Raw genomic sequence first — 19,380 nt, forward strand, 5'->3', positions numbered from 1 at the left:
GTCTTCTCTACAAGCCATGAAGCTACATGGATGATTCCAATGGGAGGTGAGTTCACTTCAGGTCAGAACTGACTGCTTTAATAAACTGTTTTAAACTAAATAGCTTTGACTATCCAGACAGACAAGGTGTTAGCCTATTCAACTTCTCATCAAAATGCCTGGAAGTGTGTTTTTGTTAGTATTTCCAGTACACAGCAGTTTGAAGATGTACAGCATGATCATGATAAAACATGACAAACACAAGAGACCGTGCTTGATGTCAGTGTTGATGGGTTGCTAAGACATTGTCTTCTAGCTGAGTTCTCTCTCAAACACACACACACACACACACACACACACACACACACACACACACACACACACACACACACACACACACACACACACACACACACACACACACACACACACACGAGTATCTGTCTGAATTGAGAGTAGTTCAGAACACTGTCTCAGACTCCCAGCAGTGGGAGAAAGAGGCACAGAGCAGAGAGGCACAGTTAAGACAGAGTTGAGATGAGTCCCAGGTCCTTGTCTGTCTGTCTGTCTGAGGGTTAGTCTGTCTGAGGGTCAGTCTGTCTGAGGGTCAGTCTGTCTGAGGGTCAGTCTGTCTGAGGGTCAGTCTGTCTGTCTGTCTGTCTGTCTGTCTGTCTGAGGGTGAGTCTGAGATTGAGACTCAAATGGAACCCTATTCCTTATTTAGTGCACTAATTATGATCAGAGGCCCTGGTCAAAAGCTGTGCACTAAATAGGGAATAGGGTGCTATTTGGGACTCAGAATATAAGAGAATGAAGAAACCATTGTCCAAGACCATCCATGTTTGCCTCAGCCTGTCTGGTTCTGCTGTCTCTGGCATGACGACACCTTAAGGAACACAACCAGACAGGCATGTATCTACTTCATCTCCCAAAAGTGAAAGTGAAAAGAGACAAAAGACTGGGCATTTAAAGGAGCACCACAAGCCCTGAACTTCACCACCCAGGTTTTTCAGCACACAGCCTTGACACCTGCCTGCTACAGCACTGACCTTTCACCTCTTTCTCTCTGTCTCTTCTCATTGGTCACCAGTGCAGCCAATCCCAGCGGTGTTCAGGGTCAGGTGATGCCCATGGAGGAGTGGGGGTGTAGCTCAGGATGGGGGGTGAGGGTGAAGGGGGAGCAGGGGAAGAGAGAGGACAGGCGGCTGGTGGGGGTGTGTGGTCTGGCTAACAGTGGTAACTCCTGCTACATGAACGCTGTGCTGCAGTGTCTCTTCTCCACTGTGCCGTTGGTGGAACACCTCCTCAGCTCACACAAATGCTCCCAGTTGGCCAAGTAAGACCCTGTCTGTCTCTCTGTCTGTCTGTCTGTCTGTCTGTCTGTATTAGATTTTGTATAGTACTTTTTAACCAGGTACTCCAAGCACTTTACATTAGATGGGGGGAAACTTACATTATCCAATGCCTCTCCTCCTTCCTCTCCTCCTCCCTCCCTCCCATGCCACTCTTCTCCCTTCTCCTCCCTCCTCCTCCTCCTCCTCCTCCCCCAGGCGTAACAGTCCTGTAGCGGGGGTGTTTGTGCAACTCCTACAGGAGGTGTGGCAGGGTCAGGGGGGTTCCACCTCCCCAGGGGAGGTGAGGGCCTTGGTCTCCTCCCTGCACCCCCAGTTCAACAACCAATCACAGCAGGACGCCCAGGAGCTACTCCTCCTCCTGCTCAACGCCCTGCATGACGACCTGAAGAATGTACACACAGACACACACACACAGACACACACACACACACACACAGACACACACACACACACACAGACACACACAATCCTGCCACCACACAGCTCCATCCACACTGCTCCGTCCACACTGCTCCGTCCACACTGCTCCGTCCACACTGCTCCGTCCACACAGCTCCATCCAAACGGTCAAAGGCTCTGCCTCATTGTCTTTCTTGATTCCCTGCTCCTCAAAACCCATTGGATAGGGGATAAGTGTCCAGGGGATAGGGGATAAGTGTCCAGGGGATAGGGGATAAGTGTCCAGGGGATACGTGTCCAGGGGATAGGTGTCAGGGGATAGGTGTCAGGGGATAAGTGTCCAGGGGATAGGTGTCAGGGGATAAGTGTCCAGGGGATAAGTGTCCAGGGGATAAGTGTCCAGGGGATAGGTGTCAGGGGATACGTGTCCAGGGGATAAGTGTCAGGGGATACGTGTCCAGGGGATAAGTGTCCAGGGGATAGGTGTCAGGGGATAAGTGTCTAGGGGATAGGGGATAAGTGTCAGGGGATAAGTGTCCAGGGGATAGGTGTCTAGGGGATAGGTGTCCAGGGGATAAGTGTCCAGGGGATAGGTGTCAGGGGATACGTGTCCAGGGGATAAGTGTCCAGGGGATAGGTGTCAGGGGATAAGTGTCTAGGGGATAGGGGATAAGTGTCAGGGGATAAGTGTCCAGGGGATAGGTGTCTAGGGGATAGGTGTCCAGGGGATAAGTGTCCAGGGGATAAGTGTCAGGGGATAAGTGTCTAGGGGATAGGGGATAAGTGTCAGGGGATAAGTGTCCAGGGGATAGGTGTCTAGGGGATACGTGTCCAGGGGATAGGGGATAAGTGTCAGGGGATAAGTGTTTAGGGGATAAGTGTCTAGGGGATAGGTGTCAGGGGATAGGTGTCAGGGGATAAGTGTCCAGGGGATAAGTGTCTAGGGGATAAGTGTCTAGGGGATAGGTGTCAGGGGATAAGTGTCTAGGGGATAGGTGTCAGGGGATAGGTGTCAGGGGATAAGTGTCAGGGGATAAGTGTCTAGGTGTCTAGGGGATAAGTGTCTAGGGGATGGTGGATAAGTGTCTAGGGCATAGGGGAGAAGAGTCTAGGAGATAGGGGATAAGTGCCTAGGGGATGAGGGCTAGGGGCTGATTTGGTATTCAGACAGTGTGTTTCTCCTTTGTGTGTGTGTCTCTGTTTGTGTGTACACGTGTCTTTGTGTATATATATACACAGTACCAGTCAAAAGTTTGGACACACCTACTCATTCAAGGGTTTTTCTTTATTTTTACTATTTTCTACATTGTAGAATAATAGTGAAGACATCAAAACTATGAAATAACACATGGAATCATGTAGTAACCAAAAAAGTGTTTTATATTTTATATTTGAGATTCTTCAAAGTAGCCACCCTTTGCGTTGATGACTGCATTCTTTTAACCAGCTTCACATGGAATGCTTTTCCAACAGTCTTGAAGGAGTTCTCACATATGTTGAGCACTTGTTGACTGCTTTTCCTTCACTCTGTGGTCCAACTCATCCCAAACCATCTCAATTGGGTTGAGTTCGGGGGATTGTGGAGGCCAGGAGATCTGATGCAGCATTCCATCACTCTCCTTCTTGGTCAAATAGCCCTTACACAGCCTGGAGGTCCTGTTGAAAAACAAATGATCCCACTAAGTCCCACTAAGCGCAAACCAGATGGGATAGCGTATCCCTGCAGAATGCTGTGGTAGCCATGCTGGTTAAGTGTGCCTTGAATAAATCACAGACAGCATCACCAGCAAAGCACCCCCACACCATCAAGGCAAAGGGTGGCTACTTTGAAGAATCTCAAATATAAAATATATTTTGATTTGTTTAATACTTTTTTTGGTTACTACATGATTCCATATGTTCCATAGTTTTGATGTCTTCACTATTATTCTACAATGTGTGTGTGCATGTATGATTCTCTTGCTACAGAAGGGGGAGAGGCGTCAGACACGTTCTTCCCAGCGGTTGTGTCTGGGCAGGAAGTCGCTCAGTTCGGCGCCAGCAGCGGGGGATTCTACGGTGGTGACACGTCTCTTCGAGGGACAACTCAGCTACCAGATGCTGTGTCTGCGCTGCGATGGACACTCTCACAGCAACCAGGTCTTCACCATCCTGTCTCTGCCTATACCACTTGACTCATACAAGTGCTCCCTACAGGTACAACTAACCACAATCAGACTGACCACATACAGACATACCGACTAAACACATACAGACTAAACACGTTCAGACTAAACACATACAGACTAAACACATTCAGACTAAACACATACAGACTAAACACGTTCAGACTAAACACATACAGACTAAACACATTCAGACTAAACACATTCAGACTAAACACGTACACACGTACAGACTAAACACATTCAGACTAAACACATTCAGACTAAACACATTCAGACTAAACACATACAGACTAAACACATACAACCATACAGACTAAACACATACAGACTAAACACATACAGACTAAACACATACAACCATACAGACTAAACACATACAGACTAAACACATACAGACTAAACACATACAGACTAAACACATACAACCATACAGACTAAACACATACAGACTAAACACATACAGACTAAACACATACAGCCATACAGACTAAACACATACAGACTAAACACATACAGACTAAACACATACAGACTAAACACATACAGACTAAACACATACAACCATACAGACTAAACACATACAGACTAAACACATACAGACTAAACACATACAAACATACATACTAAACACATACAGACTAAACATACAAACATACAGACTAAACGCATACAAACTAACAGACTAAACACATAGACTAAACGCATACAAACATACAGACTAAACACATACAGACTAAAGACATACAGACTAAACACATTCAGACTAAACACGTACACACGTACAGACTAAACACATACAGACTTAACAAATACAAACATACCAACTAAACACGTTCAGACTAAACACATACAGACTAAACACATACAGACTTAACACATACAGACTAAACACATACACACGTACAGACTAAACACATACAGACTAAACACATTCAGACTAAACACATACAACCATACAGACTAAACACATACAGACTAAACACATACAGACTAAACACATACAGACTAAACAAATACAAACATACAGGCTAATCACATACAAACTAATCACATACAGACTAATCACATACAGACTAAACGCATACACACATACAGACTAAACACATACAGACTAAACACATACACACAGACTAATTATATACAAACTAAACAAACACATACAGACTAATTATACACAGACTAGTCACATACAGACTAATCACATAGACTAAACACATACAAACTAAACACATACAAACAGACTAATTATATACAAACTAAACAAACACATACAGACTAAACACACAAACTAAACACATACAGACTAAACACATACAAACATACAGACTAATCACATACAGACTAATCACATACAGACTAAACACATTCAGACTAAACACGTACACACGTACAGACTAAACACATACAGACTAAACACATACAAACATACAGACTAATCACATACAGACTAATCACATACAGACTAAACACTTTCAGACTAAACACGTACAGACTAATTATACACAGACTAGTCACATACAGACTAATCACATACAAACATACAGACTAATAACATAAACTAAACACATACAAACATACAGACTAAACACATACAAACATACAGACTAATCACATACAGACTAATCACATACAGACTAAATACAGACTAAATACAGACTAAACACATAAACATACAGACTAGCCAGCAACCACACGTCTCTCTTCTCCCAACCCTCCCTCTCTCTCTCCCTCCTATAGGACTGCCTGTCGCTGTTCTTCCAGCAGAGTACGTTGACGTGTGGAGATCAGAAGTTGTGTCCAGAGTGTGGAGTGAAGAGAGACACAGCTGTCCTCACCAGCATGGCCAAACCACCTGAGATCCTGGTGCTGCACCTCAAACGGTGGGTAGCTGCCAAGCCATCTCTCCCCACGCTGGTCACTAGATGGCTATGCTATTGGTGCTAATGTAAAGGACGGCACGGTGCCTGCTTAGTGGGAAAGAGGGATACCTCGTCAGTTGTACAAGTGAATGCATTCAACTGAAATGTGTCTTCCACATTTAACCCAACCCCTCTGAATCAGAGAGGTGCGGGGGGGCTGCCATAATCGACATCCAAGTCTTCGGCGCCCAGGGAACTGCCTTGCTCAGGAGCAGAATTACAGATTTTTACCTTGTCAGCTCGGGGATTTGATCCAGCAACCTTTCAGTTACTGGCCCAACGCTCTAACCACTAGGCTACCTGCCGCCCCTATAGTGCCGCTTCCTCCTTATTCTGCTCATACCGAGGCTCCAACCAAAGCCTTTTGCCTTGCTATCAGCACACGTGACCGCCCTTCTGGAGCGTCTTACCATTCTGCGCCATGTGAAAAGCTAGCTTATCGCTGGCGCAAGTGGGGACACTTCAGTCTGAGGAGTAGGTTTCACACATCCCCATGTTTTAACCATATTAACATGTAACCCCTAACTAGAGGTCCCTGTAACCCCTAACTAGAGGTCCCTGTAACCCCTAACTAGAGGTCCCTGTAACCCCTAACTAGAGGTCCATGTAACCCCTAACTAGAGGTCCCTGTAACCCCTAACTAGAGGTCCCTGTAACCCTAACTAGAGGTCCCTGTAACCCCTAACTAGAGGTCCCTGTAACCCCTAACTAGAGGTCCCTGTAACCCCTAACTAGAGGTCCCTGTAACCCCTAACTAGAGGTCCCTGTAACCCCTAACTAGAGGTCCCTGTAACCCCTAACTAGAGGTCCATGTAACCCCTAACTAGAGGTCCCTGTAACCCCTAACTAGAGGTCCATGTAACCCCTAACTAGAGGTCCCTGTAACCCCTAACTAGAGGTCCATGTAACCCCTAACTAGAGGTCCCTGTAACCCCTAACTAGAGGTCCATGTAACCCTAACTAGAGGTCCCTGTAACCCCTAACTAGAGGTCAATGGCAGTAATCATGTAACACCTCATTAGGTGTTCATCAGCTTTATCTCTGCTGCTGTCATGCATCTCAATGAGACAAACCTGTAGAAATAACATAACCTGTGTGACATTACAGTTTTGGTTGCCATGGGAGTGAGAAGAGGAAGTTGAGGACCAATGTGTTGTTCTCATTGGACAGTTTAGACCTAACCCCCTTCCTGTCCAGCCCCTCAGCCAATCACACCAGCTACTCTCTCTACGCAGTGGTGGTGAGTTCCTGTTCTCACACACACACACACACACACACACACACACACACACACACACACACACACACACACACACCACTGAGGGGAGGACAGCTCATTATAATGGCTGGAACGGAGCAAATGGAACGGCATCAAACTCATGGAAATGTGAATTTGATACCATTCCACCAATTCCGCTCCAGCCATTACCACAAGCCTGTCCTCCCCAATTAAGGAGCCACCAGCCTCCTGTGATACGCCCACCCACACAGAAAGACACGCATGCACCTACACCCAAACGTGAACGCTCCTACACAGACACATACATACACCTGATGCTCCTGTCTGGAAAAACACAGCCAACCATGAACACATGAATCCACCGGTGTGTCTTCACTCCCCTCCAGAACCACACAGGAGACCTAGACATGGGTCACTACACGGCCCTGTGCCACAGTACCCTGTCCAGCAGCTGGCACCACTTTGACGACACGGCCGTGAGCGAGGTGGTGGACTTCTTGGTGCAGTCTCCTAACGCCTACATCCTGCTGTACAGCCGTCAGCCCTTCCACAGGCCCAACATACCCCAGATCTGACCCACCACAGGCCCACCATACCCCAGATCTGACCCACCACAGGCCCACCATACCCCAGATCTGACCCACCACAGGCCCAACATACCCCAGATCAGCCCTTCCACAGGCCCACCATACCCCAGATCTGACCCACCACAGGCCCAACATACCCCAGATCAGCCCTTCCACAGGCCCAACATACCCCAGATCAGCCCTTCCACAGGCCCAACATAGCCCGGATCTGACCCAACGCAGACCCACCATACCCCAGATCTGACCCAACACAGACCCAACATACCCCAGATCTGACCCACCACAGACCCACCATACCCCAGATCTGACCCACCACAGGCCCAACATACCCCAGATCTGACCCACCACAGGCCCAACATACCCCAGATCTGACCCACCACAGGCCCACCATACCCCAGATCTGACCCACCACAGACCTGGATCTGACCCACCACACTCCGGATCTGACCCACCACAGGCCCAACATACCCCAGATCTGACCCACCACAGACCTGGATCTGACCCACCACACTCCGGATCTGACCCACCACAGACCTGGATCTGACCCACCACACTCTGGATCTGACCCACCACAGACCCACCATACCCCAGATCTGACCCACCACAGACCTGGATCTGACCCACCACAGACCTGGATCTGACCCACCACACTCCGGATCTGACCCACCACAGACCCACCATACCCCAGATCTGACCCACCACAGACCTGGATCTGACCCACCACACTCCGGATCTGACCCACCACACTCCGGATCTGACCCACCACAGACCCACCATACCCCAGATCTGACCCACCACAGACCTGGATCTGACCCACCACACTCCGGATCTGACCCACCACAGGCCCACCACACTCCGGATCTGACCCACCATACCCCGGATCTGACCCACCATACCCCGGATCTGACCCACCACAGACCCACCACACTCCGGATCTGACCCACCATACCCCGGATCTGACCCACCACAGACACACCATACCCCGGATCTGACCCACCACAGGCCAAAAACATACCCAGTCCCAGGATCCAACTAGGACCCGTGCTGTCCTAGCCACTACTCATTCCACAACTTACCACGGCTCTAGGCCCAGCATATCCTCTAACTGGGACCGACCACAGGCCCAACTTACCACGGCTCTAGGCCCAGCATATCCTCTAACTGGGACCGACCACAGGCCCAATTTACCACGGCTCTAGGCCTAGCATATCCTCTAACTGGGACCGACCACAGGCCCAATTTACCACGGCTCTAGGCCTAGCATATCCTCTAACTGGGACCGACCACAGGCCCAATTTACCACGGCTCTAGGCCTAGCATATCCTCTAACTGGGACCGACCACAGGCCCAATTTACCACGGCTCTAGGCCTAGCATATCCTCTAACTGGGACCGACCACAGGCCCAACTTACCACGGCTCTAGGCCTAGCATATCCTCTAACTGGGACACACCACAGGCCCAACTTACCCATCATGCCCTATATCTGACACACCACAGGCCAAAACCATACCGTGGCTCTGATCAAGACCCAGACTGGTAGAGCCCAGGGCTAGCCCACAAAGTGCCAAACCAGCCCCTAGTCTAGCCCATACCCTGTTCATGTTTGCAGATCTGAGGGAATTGGATAGGTGATGGCTCCATTTTGCTGTCCAACGGCTTAGTGAAGCTTCCTCCCACCCAATTAGGTGGGATTGGGGTGAAGGGCTTGGGGCTGGGTCCAGAACTTGACTACAGACCAACCTACAGAAGGAGCTGGGTGAACTATTAGAAACCCTCTGGAGTGTGCGGGCCATAGAGAGAAAATGGGTTCTGGGTGTTTTTTGTAATTCTTCAATAAAACATGAATGAACGCAAGGCAACATGAATGAAATGTGAATGAAAGCAGGTTCCCATGGATACCCAGACACAAAATGGAACTGTTCAGACCATGTAACGTTACGGAACATCCTGATAGAAAATGTATCAAGTAGAACAGAAGTGATTGTCTTTCAGACAGGATAGGGAATCGTGCCAGATCTATTCATTCTATTTCTACATGCAACAGTCAAAGAGAGTTTCCCGTCCCTGAATACACCCCAGGTAAACTACTACTAGGAAGATAGTACTGTGATCCACTGTAGCTCAGTTGATAAGAGCATGATGCTTGCAACAGCCAGGACAGTTGGTTCAAATCCCGGGATGACCCATACTTAAAAATGTGTATGCACGCGTGACTGTTAGTCACTTAGGATAAAAGTGTCTGCTTAATGGCAAACGTATATTACTGGGACCCAGACGGCACCAATTTAATAGATATAGTGCCATCTAGTGGCAGAGAGGTATAATGACATGCAACAACAGGTTGTCTGCTTTATTTGGAACATTTTAATAAATAGCTACATTTTTATGATTGAGGTTAATACAAGTGTTATTAGAAACTTCATAGCAATGAAGGAAAATGAGAAAATCAATCAACATACAACACAAGAAAATAAGAAATACATTAGAATGATTTCATGGCAGGAAATGCTTTTCAGAGAGACATTTTAAGTGATCTCTATTTTTGTCACTTTTAAGACGTCTATTAATTTCCCCCTAGAGGGCTACTGGGCCAGTACTCATTAAGCATCTCAGAGTGCTGATCAGTTTTGCCTTTTGGATAATAATACATAAGATTATATGCAGAGGGGTGACCTGATCCAGGATCAGCACTCCTACTACAATACATGCCCTGAAGTGTGATTTGTGCTTCCTCCAGACAATCTGTGAGGACGTTGATGTTGCTGCTAACCGCTGCCCTAGGTTCAGATCTATCTACGTTTCCTTTATGGTAACAGTTAGGATTTGGGATAAAGTTGCCTGATCCTAGATCTGTGGTAAGAAGAAACTTCTACCTACCTTGAGTGATCTATCTTTAGAATACATCCCAAATGGCACCCTAGGGTTCCAATAGACAACCAAAGGGCTCCGTTCAAAAGTAGTGCACTATGTAGGGAATAGGGTGCCAAGGTCCTGGTCAAAAGTTGTGCACTACATAGGGAATAGGGTGCCATTTGGGATTCAGCGTTAGAAATCATTTGGCTCAAATTTTCACGGTGATGTTGTAACAATCTTGGGACTGTTATGTAACCCCTTCCCTTCTCTACCTCCCCCAGCCAGCCCCCCAACTACATATTGATTGTTGTGCTTAAAACTAGACCCCCAGACAGCCCAAGAGACAGACAACCCAATACAGAGAGAACAGTCTCTAACCCCCCAGACAACCCAACACAGAAAGAACAGTCTCTAACCCCCAGACAGCCCAGCAGAGAGAGAACAGTCTCTAACCCCCAGACAACCCAACACAGAGAGAACAGTCTCTAACCCCCAGACAACCCAACACAGAGAGAACAGTCTCTAAACCCCAGACAGCCCAATAGAGAGAACAGTCTCCAACCCCCAGACAGCCCAACAGAGAGAACAGTCTCTAACCCCCAGACAGCCCAACACAGAGAGAACAGGCTCTCATCCCCCAGACAGCCCAATACAGAGAGAACAGTCTCTAACCCCCCAGACAGCCCAACACAGAGAGAACAGTCTCTAACCCCCAGACAGCCCAACACAGAGAGAACAGTCTCTAACCCCAGATAGCCTAACACAGAGAACAGTCTCTAACCCCCAGACAGCCCAACAGAGAGAACAGTCTCTAACCCCCAGACAGCCCAACACAGAGAGAACAGTCTCTAACCCTCCAGACAGCCCAATACAGAGAGAACAGTCTCTAACCCCCCAGACAGCCCAGCACAGAGAGAACAGTCTCTAACCCCCAGACAGCCCAACACAGAGAGAACAGTCTCTAACCCCCAGACGGCCCAACACAGAGAGAACAGTCTCTAACCCCCAGACGGCCCAACACAGAGAGAACAGTCTCTAACCCCCAGACAGCCCAACAGAGAGAACAGTCTCTAACCCCCAGACAGCCCAAAACAAAGAGAACAGTCTCTAACCCCCAGACAGCCCAATAGAGAGAACAGTCTCTAACCCCCAGACAGCCCAATAGAGAGAACAGTCTCTAACACCCAGACAGCCCAACAGAGAGAACAGTCTCTAACCCCCAGACAGCCCAGCACAGAGAGAACAGTCTCTAACCCCCAGACAGCCCAATAGAGAGAACAGTCTCTAACCCCCCAGACAGCCCAACACAGAGAGAACAGTCTAACCCCCAGACAGCCCAACACAGAGAGAACAGTCTAACCCCCAGACAGCCCAATAGAGAGAACAGTCTCTAACCCCCCAGACAGCCCAACACAGAGAGAACAGTCTCTAACCCCCAGCCAGCCCAATAGAGAGAACAGTCTCTAACCCCTCAGACAGCCCAACACAGAGAGAACAGTCTCTAACCCCCAGCCAGCCCAATACAGAGAACAGTCTCTAACCCCCCAGACAGCCCAACACAGAGAGAACAGTCTCTAACCCCCAGACAGCCCAATAGAGAGAACAGTCTCTAACCCCCAGACAGCCTAATAGAGAGAACAGTCTCTAACCCCCCAGACAGCCCAATAGAGAGAACAGTCTCTAACCCCCCAGACAGCCCAACACAGAGAGAACAGTCTCTAACCCCCAGACAGCCCAACACAGAGAGAACAGTCTCTAACCCCACAGACAGCCCAACACAGAGAGAACAGTCTCTAACCCCCAGACAGGCCAACACAGAGAACAGTCTCTAACCCCCAGACAGCCCAACACAGTGAGAAAAACAGTAACTCAGCTCGAGACATGTTTTAAAAATGTCAAAATCATAGGCGTACATAAACTCAGCAAAAAAAGAAACGGCACTTTTTCAGGACCCTGTCTTTTAAAGTAATTCGTAAAAAATCCAAATAACTTCACAGATCTTCATTGTAAAGGGTTTAAACACTGTTTCCCATGCTTGTTCAATGAACCATAAACAATTAATGAACATGCACCTGTGGAACGGTCGTTAAGACACTAACAGCTAAAAGACGGTAGGCAATTAAGGTCATAGTTATGAAAACTTAGGACACTAAAGAGGCCTTTCTACTGACTCTGAAAAACATCAAAAGAAAGATGCCCAGGGTCCCTGCTCATCTGCGTGAATGTGCCTTAGGCATGCTGCAAGGAGGCATGAGGACTGCAGATGTGGCCAGGGCAATAAATTGCAATGTCTGTACTGTGACATGCCTAAGACAGCGCAACAGGGAGACAGGACGGACAGCTGATCCTCCTCGCAGTGGCAGACCACGTGTAACAACACCTGCACAAGATCGGTACATCCGAACATCACACCTGCGGGACAGGTACAGGATGGCAACAACAACTGCCCGAGTTACACCAGGAACGCACAATACCCCCATCAGTGCTCAGACTGTCCGCAATAGGCTGAGAGAGGCTGGACTGAGGGATTGTAGGCCTGTTGTATGGCAGGTCCTCACCAGACATCACCGGCAACAACGTCGCCTATGGGCACAAACCCACCGTCGCTGGACCAGACAAGACAGGCAAAAAGTGCTCTTCACACGACGAGTAGCGGTTTTGTCTCACCAGGGGTGATCGTCGGATTCGCGTTTATCATCGAAGGAATGAGCGTTACACCGAGGCCTGTACTCTGGAGCGGGATCGATTTGGAGGTGGAGGGTCCGTCATGGTCTGGGGCGGTGTGTCACAGCATCATCGGACTGAACTTGCTGTCATCGCAGGCAATCCCAACACTGTGCGTTACAGGGAAGATATCCTCCTCCCTCATGTGGTACCCTTCCTGCAGGCTCATCCTGACATGACCCTCCGGCATGACAATGCCACCAGCCATACTGCTCGTTCTGTGTGTGATTTCGTGCAAGACAGGAATGTCAGTGTTCTGCCATGGCCAGCGAAGAGCCCGGATCTCAATCCCATTGAGCACGTCTGGGACCTGTTGGATCGGAGGATGAGGGCTAGGGCCATTCCCCCCAGAAATGTCCGGGAACTTGCAGGTGCCTTGGTGGAAGAGTGGGGTAACATCTCACAGCAAGAACTGGCAAATCTGGTGCAGTCCATGATGAGATGCACTGCAGTGCTTAATGCAGCTGGTGGCCATACCAGATACTGACTGTTACTTTTGATTTTGACCCCCCACTTTGTTCATGGACAAATTATTCCATTTCTGTTAGTCACATGTCTGTGGAACTTGTTCAGTTTATGCCTCAGTTGTTGAATCTTATGTTCATACAAATATTTACACATGTTAAGTTTGCTGAAAATAAACACAGTTGACAGTGAGAGGACGTTTCTTTTTTTTGCTGAGTTTACATCCCCACTTGAAAATTAGTGCTTATTCCAGGACAAAGTTGAAAAAAAGACAACAGAAGATCAACATATCACAAATAATCAGCTACCGTTGTCAAAACAACCAGATTGTATTTTTTTCATTTTTACCTTTATTTAACTGATACGGCTTAACCTATACATGTATAGATTATAGATCTCCTTAACATTGGTATTGAAGGTAAAGTCATGTATAGATTATAGATCTCCTTAACATTGGTATTGAAGGTAAAGTCATGTATAGATTATAGATCTCCTTAACATTGGTATTGAAGGTAAAGTCATGTATTGATTATAGATCTCCTTAACATTGGTATTGAAGGTAAAGTCCTGTATTTTAGATGAAAACACATTTTTTAATAGCAAGAGAGTACAGTAGACTAGTGTACACTGAAGAGGTTATTTTCCAGGGTAGTAAAATTACACTGATAGATTACATTATTGATTAGGCCTAATGACTTATGTCTCAGTATCAGGCTCAACCATTTTCAATCGGTCACAAAAGGCTACGTGTGCACCCCATTCCCTTAATAGTGCACTACCCTATGGGCCCTGGTCAAAAGTAGTGCACTATTTAGGGAATAGGGTCCTGGTCAAAAGTAGTGCACTATTTAGGGAATAGGGTCCTGGTCAAAAGTAGTGCACTATTTAGGTAATAGGGTGCCATTTGCTACAAATCAAAAGTCAGTTGGTAGATTTGAATGAATGTATGTGTTTTATACAAACACCACAAGTGCATTGTGCTGTTGGTTTTCATAGAATGTGGCCAGCATAAAACCAGCAAGAACTCCCTAAACAATGAGTTCATCTGAAGACCGGTGCCAAAAAGCAGTGCGCTGTGAAGGGAACTGTTTTTAAACCTCTACTCTTAGGGCACACCAAAAACATCTCAACACCTCACCAGGAGAAGGCCGAGTCTCAAATGATTCCCTATTCCCTATAAAAGTGCACTTCTTTTAACCCAGGGCCCTGTCAAAAGGTGTGCTCTTTATAGGGGATAAGGTGCTATTTGGGATACACCCTAAGTATGTAGTTTAGACTACTCCTTTATCAAATAGTTAGTCATCAATCATGCCAGCTGATTCTCTCTAAAGGAGAAAATTAAAGGATCATTTGTGAGTTTAAATAGAAGAGGAGAATCCCCCTCGGCACCATGTGTTTAGTGTTGCATGTGCAACATCAGCAGAAAGCTGTTAATGTTACTGTATGTACAGATAAGTCACTCTACCTAAGGAAACGTCCAAATACAGTGCATTGGGAAAGTACTCAGACCCCTTTCCTTTTTCCACATTGTCACAGTACAGCCATATTCTAAAATGTATTAAATTAAAACAGCAATCTACACACCATACACCATTAGAACAAAGCAAAAACAGGTTTTTAGAATTTTTGGCAAATTTATTACAAATAAAAAACAGAAATACTTTATTTAGGTGACCAAGAACCCGATAGTCACTCTGACAGAGCTCTAGAGTTCCTCTGTGGAGATGGGAGAACCATCCGGAAGGACAACCATCTCTGTAGCATACCACCAATCAGGCGTTTATGGTAGGGTGGCCAGACGGAAGCCACTCCTTAGTAAAAGACAACATGACAGCCCGCTTGTTTCTCATCAGACCATGAGAAACAAGATTCTCTGGCCTGAATGCCAAGCGTCACGTCTGGAGGAAACCTGGCACAATCTCTATGGTGAAGCATGGTGGTGGCAGCATCATGCTGTGGGGATGTTTTTCAGCGGCAGGGACTGGGAGACTAGTCAGGATCAATGCAAACATGAACGGAGCAAAGTACAGAGAGATCCTTAATGAAAACCTGTTCCAGAGCATTCAGGACCTCAGACTGGGGCAAAGGTTCACCTTCCAATAGGACAACGACCCTAAGTACACAGCGAAGACAACGCAGTAGTGGCTTCTGGACAAGTCTCTAAATGTCCGTGAGTGGCACAGCCAGAGCCTTGAATCTGATTGAACATATCTGGAGAGACCTGAAAATAGCTGTGCAGCAACGCTCCCCACCCAACCTGACAGAGCTTGAGAGGTTCTGCAGAGAAGAATGGGAGAAACTCCCCAAATACAGGTGTGCCAAGCTTGTAGCGTTATACCCAAGAAGACTTGATGCTGTAATCGCTGCCAAAGGTGCTTCAACAAAGCACTGAGTAAAGGGTCTGAATACTTATGTAAATGTGATATCAGTTTTTTTATTTAGAATAAATTAGCAAACATTTATAAAAACCTGTTTTTGCTTTGTCATTATGGGGTATTGTGTGTAGATTAATGAGAAAAAAACTATTGAACACATTTGCTGTAACATAATAAAATGTGGAAAAAAGTCAAGGGGTCTGAAAACTTTCCGAAGGCACTGTACGTCACACTAAACGTCCCTCTCCCTAACTAAACGTCCCTATACGTCCCTCTCCCTAACTAAACGTCCCTATACGTCCCTCTCCCTAACTAAACGTCCCTATACGTCCCTCTCCCTAACTAAACGTCCCTATACGTCACTCTCCCTAACTAAACGTCCCTATACGTCCCTCTCCCTAACTAAACGTCCCTATACGTCACTCTCCCTAACTAAACGTCCCTATACGTCACTCTCCCTAACTAAACGTCCCTATACGTCCCTCTCCCTAACTAAACGTCCCTATACGTCCACTCTCCCTAACTAAACGTCCCTATACGTCCCTCTCCCTAACTAAACGTCCCTATACGTCCCTCTCCCTAACTAAACGTCCCTATACGTCCCTCTCCCTAACTAAACGTCCCTATACGTCCCTCTCCCTAACTAAACGTCCCTATACGTCCCTCTCCCTAACTAAACGTCCCTATACGTCCCTCTCCCTAACTAAACGTCCCTATACGTCCCTCTCCCTAACTAAACGTCCCTATACGTCCCTCTCCCTAACTAAACGTCCCTATACGTCACTCTCCCTAACTAAACATCCCTATACGTCCCTCTCCCTAACTAAACGTCCCTATACGTCCCTCTCCCTAACTAAACGTCACTCTCCCTAACTAAACGTCCCTATACTCTTCACTAGAAGATTCACAGTACATGGAAGCTTAAATAAGGTCTGTGTATACTAACAAAAGTCCGTCCACTCCACACAGACTCAACTGAAACCCAGAACTAGCAGAATTACAACGTTGCTGTGTTAAGAACAGGGTTTTAAGTTGCAGTGATTAGAACAGGGAACCCTCTCCCTACACTCTGGTTTAATATGAATAGACTGTGTTTTAACAGCTGTTGAGTCCTCTATGAGTTGAAGCATTGGAGTGCCTGCGTCTCTCCCTTTCCTGCACACACCCAGTCACTAACCCACCCTTCCACCACACACTACAGTATGTCCATCTCTTTCCACATATCCACATTTCAACCTGTCAGTTCAGTCTACCAAAACCACCAAACCTAGCCAGTTCAGTTATCCAAAACCACCAAACCTTGCACGGCCATACTAGTGAACTTTTGCTTAGATCATAATTTTCCTCCTTAAAAACAAATCTTGCTCCCAATGGTATTCAGAACAGCCGCCATGGAGTAGATCACGCCACCACCCCAGACAAGCAGTGGTAAATTACTGCTATTTGACAACACCACGAGAGTCAGCGCCTTTGACAATGTATGAAGAACAAAAGTTACAATATAATCCTACTTTTTTTAATTGAAAAGTACATGGATGTGTGTTGAATGGATAAGCAAAAACATGGAACTTCATCATATATGCGAAAACCGTCATTTTTGATGATGTCACTTGCCTAGTCAAGGAAGCATCATGCAAAAAATATATTGGGGAAACTCCACTTAGACCATGGGTAACAAATTAAACCAATCAGTTGGAAGCAAATTTACCTAATGAACAAATGTGATTGGATGGTGGCTCTAAGTTATCTGATAGGTTGATTTGTTATCGGATATAATCATCTGCTTAGCTGGCCTAAGCATCGTGGCTAATTAGCATCGGGGCTAATTTGGCCAGGTTGGCCTGAGAGAAAAAGCTAGCAGCTAGCCATTTTAGACTAATGGTTTAAACCATGGTCTAAGCAAAAGTTCACAAGTATGGCCCCTGGCAGTTCAGTTCAGTTAACAAAAACATCACCAGTTCAGTTCCTTTCTCCCACCAGCAGAGGAAGCTGAGTCAAAGCAGCCTGCATGTTAGCTAGCCTTTATGTAGCCTCATAGCTCCTAGCAGTGTTGCAGCTCTGCCCTCACAGGGAGGAGAAGAAGAAGATGTACGCTGCGGAGGACTTGACAGTGGAGGTGGAGATTTCAGAGACCTCGTGGTCGTCAAACTTGTACCAGCGCTGTTTCATGGCGTTCTTACAGTAGGCTGTGTAGTGACCCCCATCCAGACCGCCATAATGGTTCTGTTACAGAAGGGAAGGACACAGAGGGTTAACGGCCTGTTTGTTTGTTGGACACACCTCCTGAGTCAAGGGTTCTTCTTTATTTTTACTATTTTCTACATTGTATAATAATAGTGAAGACATCAAAACCATGAAATAGCACATATGGAATCATGTAGTAACCAAAAAAGTGCTAAACAAATCAAAATATATTTTCTATTTGATATTCTTCAAAGTATCCACCCTTGATAACAGATTTGCACACTCTTGGCATTCTCTCAATCAGCTTCATGAGGTAGTCACCTGGAATGCATTTCAATTAACAGGTGTGTCTTGTTATTAAAAGTTAATTTGTGGAATTTCTGTCCTTCTTAATGCGTTTGAGCCAATCAGTTGTGTTGTGACAAGGTAGGGGCGGTATACAGAAGGTAGCTCTAATTGGTAAAAGACCAAGTCCATATTATGGCAAGAACAGCTCAAATAAGCAAAGAGAAACGACAGTCCATCATTACTTTAAGACATGAAGGTCAGTCAATACAGAAAATTTCAAGAACTTTGACAGTTTCTTCAAGTGCAGTCGCAAAACCCTCAAGCGCTATGATGAAACTGGCTCTCATGAGGACCGCCACAGGAAAGGAAGACCCAGAGTTCATTAGAGTTACCAGCCTCAGATTGCAGCCCAAATAAATGCTTCACAGATTTCAAGTAACAGACATCTCAACATCAACTGTTCAGAGGAGACTGCGTGAATCAGGCCTTATTGGCTTTGCCGCAAAGAAACCACTACTGAAGGACACCAATAAGAAGAAAAGACTTGCTTGGGCCAAGAAACATGAGCAATGGACATTAGACCCGTGGATATCTGTCCTTTGGTCTGATGGGTAGAAATGTGAGATTTTTGGTTCCAACAGCCTAGTCTTTGTGAGACGCAGAATAGGTGAACGGATGATCTCCACCGTGAAGCATGGAGGAGGTGGTGTGGTGGTGCTTTGCTGGTGACATGTGAGTGATTTGAGGTTGAGGGTTGAGGTCAGGGCTCTGTGCAGGCCAGTCAAGTACTTCCACACAGATCTTGACAAACCATTTCTGTATGGACCTCGCTTTGTGCAAGGG

General features: G+C 46.6%; 2 protein-coding genes across 3 annotated transcripts in view; one reads left to right on the top strand and one right to left on the bottom strand.

Annotated features, from left to right (window-relative positions):
• The first annotated feature begins 756 nt into the window (after window positions 1–756).
• Window positions 757–8,885, top strand: LOC106587896 (ubiquitin carboxyl-terminal hydrolase 50). Its single transcript, XM_082969903.1, has 6 exons — window positions 757–1,315; window positions 1,530–1,900; window positions 3,682–3,929; window positions 5,639–5,781; window positions 6,928–7,060; window positions 7,447–8,885. The coding sequence occupies exons 1-6, from the start codon at window positions 1,104–1,106 to the stop codon at window positions 7,633–7,635; spliced, it is 1,296 nt and encodes a 431-aa protein (XP_082826029.1). The 5' UTR covers window positions 757–1,103; the 3' UTR covers window positions 7,636–8,885.
• A 1,082-nt stretch (window positions 8,886–9,967) lies between these two features.
• The window catches only part of usp8 (ubiquitin specific peptidase 8), a 38,037-nt gene continuing 28,624 nt past the window's right edge, over window positions 9,968–19,380 (bottom strand). For both annotated transcript variants that reach the window (XM_045708005.2, XM_045708007.2), the window contains one exon: window positions 9,968–18,288. In XM_045708005.2, coding sequence (XP_045563961.1) covers window positions 18,130–18,288 — 159 coding nt within the window. In that variant the 3' untranslated portion in view covers window positions 9,968–18,129. The remainder of the gene's footprint in view (window positions 18,289–19,380) is intronic.

Source organism: Salmo salar, chromosome 26 (assembly GCF_965601325.2).
Source record: "Salmo salar chromosome 26, fSalSal1, whole genome shotgun sequence".
Taxonomy (NCBI): Eukaryota; Metazoa; Chordata; class Actinopteri; order Salmoniformes; family Salmonidae; genus Salmo; species Salmo salar.